Genomic DNA, 11,812 nt, shown 5'->3' with positions numbered 1-11,812 from the left:
ACAATATTCTCATATGATTGATGTGGCCAACAGACTAATTTGCATTAAACAACTCAAGACTCCTTTGAGAGCTGTTAACTTTAGCAAGAATCCTTGCTGACTGAAAAATATGAGATAAAGAAAGAACCTACAATTACTAGGATCCAATAAAACTATTCTTAAATGTATTGTGTATGACATGGCTTTTATATATCTATATGAAGTCAGAGAATGACTTCATGGGGCACAAACATATTTCTGGTATTTTTAAAGAAATTGTCTAGGGTCTGGGGATATGGCCTAGTGGCGAGAGAGCTTGCCTTGTATACATGAGGCCCTGGGTTCGATTCCCCAGCACCACATATACAGAAAACGGCCAGAAGTGACGCTGTGGCTCAAGTGGCAGAGTGCTAGCCTTGAGCAAAAAGGAAGCCAGGGACAGTGCTCAGGCCCTGAGTCCAAGGCCCAGGACTGGCCAAAAAAAAAAAAAAAAAGAAATTGGTACTAATGTTATGGTATGTTTATCGTTAGGGATCTGTAGTTTGAAGGCAAACTGATGTAACAGGAACTCAAAATTCAAGACATCTTTAAGATTCTACATTCTCTGTACAAACAAACTTACCAAATCTGTTGGTAATAAGACTAAGAAAACAGACACTAATTTCTATTTTAGGTCCTTTCTTCCTCTGCAGACCTTTCAGCAGAGGGAAAGTCAAGAATCCTCAGCCTGCTAAAGGCAAGAGAGAACAAGAAATGGGTCCCTAGCACCCCATGTTCAGCATTTCTCTGGCAGCATCATTCATTTGAAAGCAGACTGGGTTATAAATGCCCAAACTGAAAATAAGTAGTTAGTAGTCTCATGCCTCAGAGACATGGACAAGGATAAGTTCTAGAAGGCCAATAGTCAACTTCGAATACATTTTTATACTGGGGCATTTCTCGAGGGAAGGAAGGATTGGTTCTTGGAGAAGGAAAGAGCAATGACATGGAATCAGCAGGCTCAGATTCTAACCCACCTCTTCTTCCTCTAACCAAGTACTCTTGGTTCCACACATCTATAGGACCCCAGATTTACCTTCCATATAAGAGGAGTTAAGCCTGTCTTAAGTCTTTTTCAGTTTGTGGTTTGGTTTGTAACCACAGAATGCACAAAAATGTAGAAATACTTTAAAATTAGGTCACTTATTGCCTTGAGTATTGTAAATCTTATAGTCATTTTTAGGAATTAGATTGGATTATCAAATACAAAATGGAAAATATAAAGACACTGTAGTATAATCACTTATGAAGTATATTTCTAATTAATCTTGTTAGGCTTCTGATATGAGAAAGTAGAGGTATGTATCCTGATTAAGTCTCCATCCTTTTGGCAATGAACATGTGATGTGGACCAATATACTTGGCAATGGTGAACAAAGTCCTTGGTTTTTTACTTCCTGTCTTAATAATGTTTTCTTTAAAAAATTACCCAGACCAGCAGGGCTGCAATAATATTAGCAATGAGAGTAGATCTTGAAGTCAATCTTCATGCAGAGGATTCACCACGAAGACAACATTAACAGTCTGAGAATTGCCAGTCTCAAAGTTCTGAAGATGGAAGAGTCTAGGCAGTAAACTCAGCGACCTCGGGGTGGAACAGGTGGAGGAGGATGGAAGGTCTCCCTGGCTGGAGGCCTGCAATGAAAGATAGAAGCACTTTATTAAATAGTTCTTGTGCATTCACAGTGTGGAGTAAACTTGAAATACTATATAAAGGACACATTCCTCAGTTTATAAAACAGAATACACTGTGATTGTGTGAGTGACATACATGCTAGCTGTGCCTCACAATCTTGGCTGCATAGTACAATCACCAATACAGCCTTGAAAAATCTCAATTCCCATTACAGATACATTTGTTCCATCATAACACTAGAGGATACCACTCAAAGGCCAAAACTTTTTAAGCTGGACACTGGTAGCTCATGCCTGCAATCCTAACTATTCAGGAGGCTGAGATCTGAGGATCATGGTTTGAAGCTAGCTCCAGTGAGCAAGTCCAGAATACTCTTAACTCCATTTGACCAATAAAAAGCTGGAAGTGGTGATGTGCTCATGTGGTGAGCTCCAGCCTTGAGCAAAAGAGCTAAGGGTTAGAGCCCAGGGTTAAGTTCAAGCCTGACACTGTCACATAAATAAGCAAACAACCTTTTCAGTAATGTCCCTCTCCCAACCACTTGTATTAATCATTTCTTTTATTTTCTGACGCTGAAGACACTGTCCCTCCCGGGGTTAGCTAATGCCCCAGCTACTTTTGGGGGCCCAAGTCAGGTACCAGACATGAACAGGGACAGCCTCAATGCTTCAGAGCTCACTGAAATTATTCAAAATAGCCCGTCCTAATCTTCTTACCCTATCTCATTCACCACCACTCCCCTACCACATACCCACAATAAAAGCTCTAGCCCATGTTTTCCTTTGTTCCCTCTGCCTCTCTGCTGTCAGGTACCATGAATGAAACAAACTCTCTCTTCAATGGCATTTGCCTCCTGATCTGTTAATCATGGAACAATGATTGTGAACAATAAATATAATCAGACCTAGATGTTAAAACACCAGCAATTTTAACAGGCAGCCAGGGAGAAGAGCCACTATGGCAAGGAGAGATATTGGAAGGGGAATTAAGAATTTCCAAAAACAGGGGCTGGGAATATGACCTAGTGGTAAAGTGTTCGCCACGTATACATGAAGCCCTGGGTTCGATTCCTCAGCACCACATATATAGAAAAAGCCGGAAGTGGCACTATGGCTCAAGTGGTAGAGTGCTAGCCTTGAGAAAAAAGAAGCCAGGGACAGTGCTCAGGCCCTGAGTTCAAGCCCCAGGACTAGCAAAAAACAAAACAAAACAACAACAACAATACATAAGAAAGTCTAAGAGGAACTGTAACCCCTCTGTACTTCACTTTGACAATAAAAGGAAAAAAAACTGAAATAAAAAAATGTCTAAGAATTTAAAAAAAAAAAAGAATTTCCAGAACCTTCTTCTCAGGACTGCCTCTTATAGGATCACTATGTGTTATCCCAACTCTGTGTTTGCTTTCGTAGAAGCCCCTCTCCATGGTTTTTTTAAACCCCTCAATGACATTCCAGATAGACTGGGGCAAGTCTAATTACCAATAGGTTCAACGGTTACAGATGGCATTGCCACATATGTACTGTAAAACCAATATTTAATTCTCTTAGAAGCAAGTCAATAAGTCCAGAAAGAAAGCTTTGTCGGGTGTTGTAATTGATCATGCTGTCCTGGAGTTGTATAATGGAGGATTGAATAAATCAGTAAGTAAATATTTACTAAATGTCTCCTGAATACTAGCTTTGCATAGGCTAAGGAACTGAAAGCAAAGCTGGGAAAAGAGAGGCCATCTCAGAACAAGGAGAAAGGCAGAAGTAATAAACGGCTACCTATATCTTCAGGAGGTCCTGCTCTGTCCCAAAGAGTAGACAGACTAAGCTTCATTCAGTGAAAACAAACCAGCCTTCCCATAAAGCCTGTGGGGTACAGGAGAAAGCCACAGGACAATTAGGTGATATTACTCATTGCCTGATCCAGTTTGGTAACCCATCCTTTGCCTTCCCTCCTTCCTCTCTATATACCTTTGTCTACTATGCATCTATTCCTGCAGTGGATATAAGAGCAAGTACATAGACAGAAATCTGGCCTCAAAATGCTGTAAATATGTGCATAAGATAAAAGGCCCAAATCAGGAAACTATCCTAAATGTTTTGATAAAAGTCTAGAAAGGGGCTGAGAATATGGCCTAGTGGCAAGAGTTCTTGCCTCGTATACATGAAGCCCTGGGTTTGATTCCCTAGCACCACATGTATAGAAAAGGCCAGAAATGGTGCTGTGGCTCAAGTGCCAGAGTGCTAGAATTGAGCAAAAACAAGCCAGGGACAATGCTCAGGCCCTGAGTCCAATGCCCAGTACTGGCAAAAAAAAAAAAAAAAAAGTCTAGAAAGCTAGAAAGCTCTGGGTATACCTAGCAAAGATTCTGCCCCCCAGCCCTAGAATTGAGATTGAACCCAGGGCATCTTGCCTGCTAGGCAAGAGCTCTACCACTGGAGCTATGACCCCCAGGCCTTTTGCTTTCATTTTGTTTTCTGAGATAAAAATCTCACTAACTTTGCCCGCGCAAAGCCTTGAACTCTCAATTCTTGCCTATGAGTGATATCTATGCACACATGCCTCTTTGCAATTCCAACTTCTCTAAAACTGTTTTCTCATCTGCCAGATGGAGGTGACTGGGAAGTAGGTAGCATAGCTTCTGGCTTAGAGCAGGCACTCAAGAAGTAAAGCCAATAAGCCCATACTGAGGATTCCTGAGCATTAGAGTTTATTTTTCCCTCTAGTACAGTGTTGATTCCATCCCAGCCCCCCTATCCTGCATCTGCATTCTGATGTTGGGGTACTCCTGTAAGAATGCTAATTCTATTTCATTCTCAGGAGCAGCTGCAGCAAGGGACTAGCAGCCCCATGTCAGGGAGATGGGTATGTGATTGTAGATTTATCAGAACCAGAGAGGTAAAAAGGCACTAAATTTGAATTGGGGGATAAACTGGGGAGCGCTAAAGCAGAAAACAATTATACAGCGACACCGGGGCCCTGGCTGCTTTCTCTCCCTATTCAGGATGAGGTCTCATATGGTGAGTTTGTTTCAAGAATCCAGCAATCCTGATATTGGTTAACATTCTTTTTAAAGTGGGGCTTTAGCTAGCATGCCTTTGTGTGGGCATACATATTACTTAATCTAGTTTTAACTTCCCTGTTTGTTAATCAATAGCTCTGGCCCAAGCCCACTCACTTCTTGAGCACTCCAGCTCCTCCTAGAGACTTCACAGACCTTTCTAAGTCAGGAACAGAACTAGCTCTTGGCATTGCAGGAGGCCTCTGGAAGCAGACATGGTTTCCTATTGAGCAGGTTTGCTTGGCACAGGAGGGCTCAAATTGCTAGTGATGATCAACCACAACAGAATGAAAAGTAATTTCAAAACAAAGGAACAGAAGCTGGGTTCAATTCCTCAGCACCACATATATAGAAAAGGCCAGAAGTGGCCCTGTGGCTCAAGTGGCAGAGTGCTAGCCTTGAGCAAAAAGAAGCCAGGGACAGTGCTCAGGCCCTGAGTTCAAGCTCCAGGACTGGCAAAAACAAACAAACAAAACAAAGGGACAATGGCTCTGCAAAAACTTGGCATTTTCCTCTTAGCTGTGATAGGATATTACCTATGTAGCACCCGACTGCCCAGAGGGTCTAAGGAGCAAGAGAAGTGCCATGCAAAGCTCCTGCATAGCTACTCCTGTTCCATTCACTATCTTCTTCCCCTGGCTTTTTTTTCTTCTGCTCAGTATGTTGGAGACTCATGGCAGGTGGGAGTGTGAAGTCTCACTACCTATAAGAGCCAGCTAAACTAGGGGGTGTGACCTGATGGCAAGTTGTTAAGAGCTTAGAAAGCCCAACCCAAGCAGTGCAATCATCCATCCATTTACATGACAAATACTGATTACATCCCTAATATGCACCAGTTCCTGTACCAGGCACTGGGAAAGGAGAAAAAAATTAATTAAAAGTAATTTCTATTCTCACAAGATTCACTTCCCACTTGAGGATATAGACATGTAAGCAAGGTTTGCACCTTGCTTATCTACAAGTAGTCTGAAAATAGAAAAACAGCATTTGAAACAAAAGGAATAAATAGGAGAAAGAAATAGTATAAGTAGCACAGTTCATCTAAGGGGTGGAGCATAGATGAACACAGGACTTGAGGCTGGGCAGGGCCAGAGCATTCTAGAATACACAGAATTAAACTTGATGGCTCTAAGCAGGGAAATAACGTCATCAGTACCCACTGGTACTCTGGTACCCACGGAAGAAGGACTGCTGGGGACAGGGAATCAAGTGTGGGACTCCAAAGATGAATGGAGGCACTGGCAGATGGGAAGGAGGAGGTGGATGTGAGAGCGGAAAGGGCAGCAGAATGGACAGAGTCTACAGATGCACTGGAGATGGGAGATGCGAGGGAGGTGGAAGACGAGTAGACTCCTGGGCTTGGAGAGTGGGCTGGAAACTCAGGAGAAGGAGATAGTTTAGGGAAGAGAAGAGTGGTAGCCTGGTGAGCTCAGACTTGCAAAAGCTGTGTCTGGGGGCTGGGGATATAGCCTAGTGGCAAGAGTGCCTGCCTCGGATATACGAGGCCCTAGGTTTGATTCCCCAGCACCACATATACAGAAAACGGCCAGAAGCGGCGCTGTGGCTCAAGTGGCAGAGTGCTAGCCTTGAGCGGGAAGAAGCCAGGGACAGTGCTCAGGCCCTGAGTCCAAGGCCCAGGACTGGCCAAAAAAAAAAAAAAAAAGCTGTGTCTGGGATACCAGTGAGACTTCTGGGTGACGATCTCCAGTCAACAGCAGGAAGTGGAAGGCAGAGGTGTGGATGGCGGCAGCTGTCTGCTGGTGGCAATTTTGGTTCTGAGGGTAGCATATAGAGTGAGGGGAGGAATGGATCAGACCTGGGACCCTGTGATGACAGTGACTAAGACTGCACCCCACAGTGCTGCTAGACAGAGGGGGGAGCATTTGAGGTTCCATGGTCAGCTTTCTCCTGTCTGTCAGCAGGTCAACTACTCGAGCCATTCAGGAGAAGGTCTCACTTCATTCCCAGCTCAAAGATCATATATACAGGCATATATATATATATATGATATACTGATATATGATATATATATCACATATATGATATACTGTAAATCTTTTGTCGCACTAAAAATGCATGCAGAGCTCAAGTTCTGTCAATTACAGCTTCCTCTGCAAGCATTGCTTTTAGAGAAAAATGTATTTTATTTCTTTTCTCTCCTTATCTTCATTACAACATGCTTCCAGACACCCCCAAATACTTCATCTACCATCTCTTCTAACACACTTTAATGTATTCTAGTTTCTATCCTTTAATTCTGCAACCCATATGTCTGAGCCTTCTCTTTCTCTTCCATTAATAAAGTCCTACAGAATTTTTATGACTATAGCTTCCAACATGACAACTCCTATCTTTAGAGACAGAGACTTGCAGAATTATCTGCCTAGGCTGGTTTTGAATTGCAGTCCTCTAGGTCTTGGCTTTCTGAATAGCTAGGACTACAGCATGAGTAGGCAGTGCCCAACTTTTCAATTCCTTCTTATCTCCTGCTCTTGAAAAGTCTTGTCACTACACTACAGCCAAAATAATTCATCATTAGGGAGTTGTTCCTAGCCACGATAAAAATTATTCAAAAGTTGGTATTTATCCATACATTTCGTGTATGAAACAAAGGGATTTGCTACTTAAAGGATTTAAAACTGAATAGCACATCACTTGTTAATGAAGTTAATGTCAAACATAAGCACTGCCTTTAGCTCTGTCCTCTTTCTTCCTATCGAGATGTCTCAGTATCCTGCTCTGCTCTGGAATGGGGAGAGTGAGATGAAAATGTCACATGAACTTCAATGTTACCTCTGGGAGGCTGCTCGAGGGGGCACTCTGGGGGGCCTCTCCAGGTGCACAGTGGGGGGCCCATCCACTTGTGAGGGGCCTGGACTCCAACTTCTGGTGATTTCTGGGACTTCATTATCCTACAGCAAGCAAGATGAGAAAGAAAGGGGAAAATTACCCAGATCAGCACAATGCTACACCCACCTCCCCAGACCTCTCCTCACTGGGAAGGCTCTAGTTGCAGGATGTTTTCATAAACTGGCCATCAGCCCAGAGCCACTCAGCAGCTTTTCATGTCCCCCTGAGCTCTCTGAGAAAGACAAGTTGTTGCAAATGATCATGAACTACCTGAACTCTCAATCCTTGCTGTTCTACATGTTCTCTGGTCCTCAGCGTTGTATCCTCTGTGAGCTTCTTACAGATGCTGTCCCAAAGGCCTTTGCTCAGCAGTCTTTGGGATTTATAGTGAGCTCTATGGCCTTTCCTGCTCATTCTAGCCACTAGTCACCAGATTGGGGTAGATGCTGACCCAAACTGGGCCAACTTGGAGCTGAGTCCCATCCCCAAATAACAACTTCCTCTCTACTCAGTGCCTCGTGTCTCTGGAAGCAATGCCACTAGCTGTGTGGAGAAGCAGAAAAGCTCAGTGTGCAGAGGTGGGCAATAAAAAAATAAATGTGCACCCAGAGGCAGAGGCAAAGGAGCACTTCACCTGGGTGCTCAAGGAACAATGACCTCAACTCCCTCCGGCGTATGTTACAACTCTAATGTAGATCCCAGTATGATTCCATAATCCAGTCCCAAGATTCCCTGGACTCACAGATCCTTCCCCCAGATAGGTTTTTCTGGATTAAGTAATATGAATGATCTCTCCCCTCCTTCTTTCCTTCCCTTCCCCTCCCCTCCCCACCCCTCTTTCCCCCACCCCACCTTCTCTCCTCCTCCCTCTCCTCTCTTCTCCTCTCCTCTCCTCTCTGCTATCTTCCTTTCATTCTTTCTTTTATATTGAGCAAATTCACATCCCACAAAATCAACCTTTCCATAGTGGACTAATTCAGTACCAATTCTGTGGCATTGAGTTCACAACCTTGTCCCACAATTGTCTCTATTTGTTCTCGAAACATTTCATCACTCAGTACTCACTGAACAACCACCCACCCGCATCTGTCTCTCTGGATTTGTCTATTCTGGGAACTCCATTAAAATGGGCTTCTTTGCCCTGAATTACTATCTCTTACAAGGAAATGACCCTGGGAGCAGACAGAAGGGTGACTCTCACCTCATTGTCACCCTCCATCCCGCTGCTCACGCTGAGGAGGCTCCGTGTGCTTGATCTGTTGCTTGTGCTGCCTGAAGGGTAAAAATATCAGATGGGCTATAGATTCTCTCAGGAGAAAATGAAACACAGAACTCTAGCTCTTGCATATTTTTACTGATTGAACAGTATACAGGCTGTGAGTATAAGATGTTTTTAAGATGGCCATCTTAAGCTATTTTATTAGAGTTTAGTTTTTATTTCCAGTATTACATGAAATGCTTCATTTTGTGATAATCACTTTGGCTTAATAGCTACCATTTACTGAGGGCTTACCACACGTTAAGTGCTTTTGAAAATCCTACTTGATACTAGTGATTTGATTTGACAGCCACAGAAACAGAGGTGTTTGAAATCTCCATTGTGCAGTAGTACCTCTGAAATCTGCAGGCTAATTTTGTTGCTACAATTTTTTTGCTTATTTAGGAAAAACTGGAAATATGCAAGCATCCCACATCCAGACACCACCCCCACACACCTCCTTTGAGACCCAGCATCATGCCATGTTGCCTAGGCTGGCATGGCAGTAGAGATACTTTGCCTCAGTCTTCTTCTGAGTGCTGAATTACAGGTCTGCACCACCATATTAGACTTAGATACACCAAGTAAAGGGTGAGATAGTGATATAAGACAAAATGCAGGGCTGTGAGCAGACCTAACCCAGTTTTAGAGCACTTCCCTGGAATGTACGAGGATCTGGATACCACATAAACAAAATTCAAAGCACAAGTTCAAAAGGACATATTGTGCCAGGCACCAGTGGATCATGCCTGTAATCCTAGCTACTCAGGAAACTGAGATCTGAGGATCATACTTTAAAGCTACATCAGGCAGCAAAGTCCCTGAGAATCTTATCTTCAGTTAACCACCAAAAAGCCACAAAACCACTAGCCTATCACTAGAGGAACAGCTCAACTCAATCCTGAGAGACAGAGTGAGAGCGAGAGAGAGAGAGAGAGAGAGAACTGAGCTCTACTCCCACCTTTGCCAATGTCTGTGTGACGTTTAACAAAATTAATTCCCTTTTGGGTCACAAATAATCCATTTGTAGTACAAGGAAAAAATAGTCCAGAGGTTCTTATTCAAGAATAGGTCAAACTCTGTGTGTGTGTGTGTGTGTGTGTGTGTGTGCGCGCGCATGCACATTCATGCACAAGCACATGAATGCACAGACATGTGCTTTTCCGAGAAACAGATGCAGACATTTATCATTTATTGCATTCTTGAGAAAGTTATGATGTAGAAAAAGATTTAGAAGCCAGTGTTGGATAAATGACCTTCCTGTTCCAACAAATTCTCTGTCTGACTTTTAAGGAGCCATGAGTCCCAAGCCTCAGCTTTTCTCTGTCTCTTTCACATTATTTTTCCAGCTGTCTGGATAACACTGAAGTGCCTGAAAGAAGAGAAACTCAATCTCCTGGCCAGTGTCTCTGGAGTCAGCTAACACATCCCTGGATATGGAAACAAAGCCGCCCCTCAGCAGCCTGTGCATCAGCAGCATTGTCTACTGCAATCAGACTTCTATTCAAGCTTTCAAGTAGAAAGGAAGACATCCCCCTAATTAGACCCTGAACTGCCTACAAAGTTGCAATGCTCAAATCTGAGTCCATTGTTGTTTAGTGCTTCTGACTTTGTGCTCTCCCCTTCCCCTTAGCACAGCTGAGGTAACAGCAAGAACAGGGGTGACAAGTCCTGACTGAGTTCACATCCCTACTCAACTATATCAGCTCCTCAACCCAAGACAAGACACTAAGCCTCCAAGCTTCCTCCTCAGCAGAGGTCAAAGAATCCACCTTGTAGAGGTTTTGTGGGAATGAGGTATTCTATGAAGCTGCTTTACTGCTAGTAAATGTCTCCGTACAGATTAGCTATTATTTGGGGGGTTTTTTATGTATAAAAAGGATACAGTAGTAATTAGCTTGTAACCAGGCTTCTGGGAATAAAAACAACCCTCACAGGTTAACTATTCCCACCTATCTTATACCTCTTAAAACCAAATCAGTAGCTAGGTGCTGGTGGCTCATGCCTGTAATCCTAGCTACTCAGGAGGCTGAGATCTGGGGATTGAAGTTCAAAGGCATCCTGGGCAGAAAAGTCTGTGAAACTCTTAGCTCCAGTTAACCACCAGAAAACTGGAAGTATCACTGTGGCTCAAAGTGGTAGAGTGCTGGCCTTGAGTAAAAAGAGCTCAGGGACAGTGTCCTGAGTTTACATCCCAAGATTGGCACAAAACAAAACAAAAAAAAATTAAAAGCAAAGCAAAACAAACAAACAAACAAAAAGCCAGGCCTCAATTGGGATCGTTTGGCTCATCACAGCAAGCCTCTGGTGCGCTGCTTACTGGCTGTACTGGAGGTACTGTCTGTTTTCCAGTCACCACGTCTCAGCTCCATCCTTCCAGGGAAGACACTTTTCCTGGGGCCACTCTCATAGACACCAAACTCCACTTTCCCAGGCAGGTGCCGGGAGTGCCGGATCGGGACTGTAATCTCCAGGTCTGGAATCAGAGGAAAGAGGGATAAGCGCTAAGACAGTGGACTGTTGATTTGTCAGATTGCTCGGGTGTTCCATTCACCTGACTCTCCAAGTGCCTCTCTCTCAAGTGCCAAGAAGGCACTTGAAAGAGAGGGAAGACCCTGAATTGTTCTACTGAAGCACTAAAAAGCCACCAATTAGACGTGGCCAGACTGAAAGATAGAGGGGCATATGGCCAAGGGAAATAAAGGGAAGAGCTGGGCAATGGTGGCTCACACCTATAATCCTACCTACTCAGGAGGCTAAGATCTTAGGATCACAGTTTGAAGCCAGCTTGGACAAAGAAGTCCATTAGACTCTTATCTCCAATTAAACCACCAAAAAGCCAGAAGTGGTGCTGTGGTTCAAGTGATAGAGCACTAGCATTGAGTAGAAGAAAAGCTTAAGCAAGAATATGAAGCCTAGCGTTTAAGCCTCACTTATCAGCACATTAAAAAACAAAAAAGGGGGGCTGGGGATATAGCCTAGTGGCAAGAGTGCCTGCCTC

At 43.6% G+C, this 11,812-nt stretch overlaps 1 protein-coding gene across 2 annotated transcripts in view; it reads right to left on the bottom strand.

The window, feature by feature from the left end:
- Positions 1–484: 484 nt before the first annotated feature.
- Pik3ap1 (phosphoinositide-3-kinase adaptor protein 1) overlaps positions 485–11,812 on the bottom strand; it is a 114,744-nt gene continuing 103,416 nt past the window's right edge. For both annotated transcript variants that reach the window (XM_048338577.1, XM_048338578.1), the window contains 4 exons: positions 11,132–11,287; positions 8,755–8,825; positions 7,497–7,615; positions 485–1,653 (listed from right to left, as the gene is read on the bottom strand). In XM_048338577.1, the coding sequence (XP_048194534.1) occupies positions 1,596–1,653; positions 7,497–7,615; positions 8,755–8,825; positions 11,132–11,287 (404 nt within the window). In that variant the 3' untranslated portion in view covers positions 485–1,595. The remainder of the gene's footprint in view (positions 1,654–7,496; positions 7,616–8,754; positions 8,826–11,131; positions 11,288–11,812) is intronic.

The sequence above is a fragment of the Perognathus longimembris genome, chromosome 2, assembly GCF_023159225.1.
Source record: "Perognathus longimembris pacificus isolate PPM17 chromosome 2, ASM2315922v1, whole genome shotgun sequence".
Classification (NCBI taxonomy): domain Eukaryota; kingdom Metazoa; phylum Chordata; class Mammalia; order Rodentia; family Heteromyidae; genus Perognathus; species Perognathus longimembris.
The sequence above is the reverse complement of the archived record's forward strand: the minus strand, read 5'-3'. Positions and strand labels throughout refer to the sequence as shown.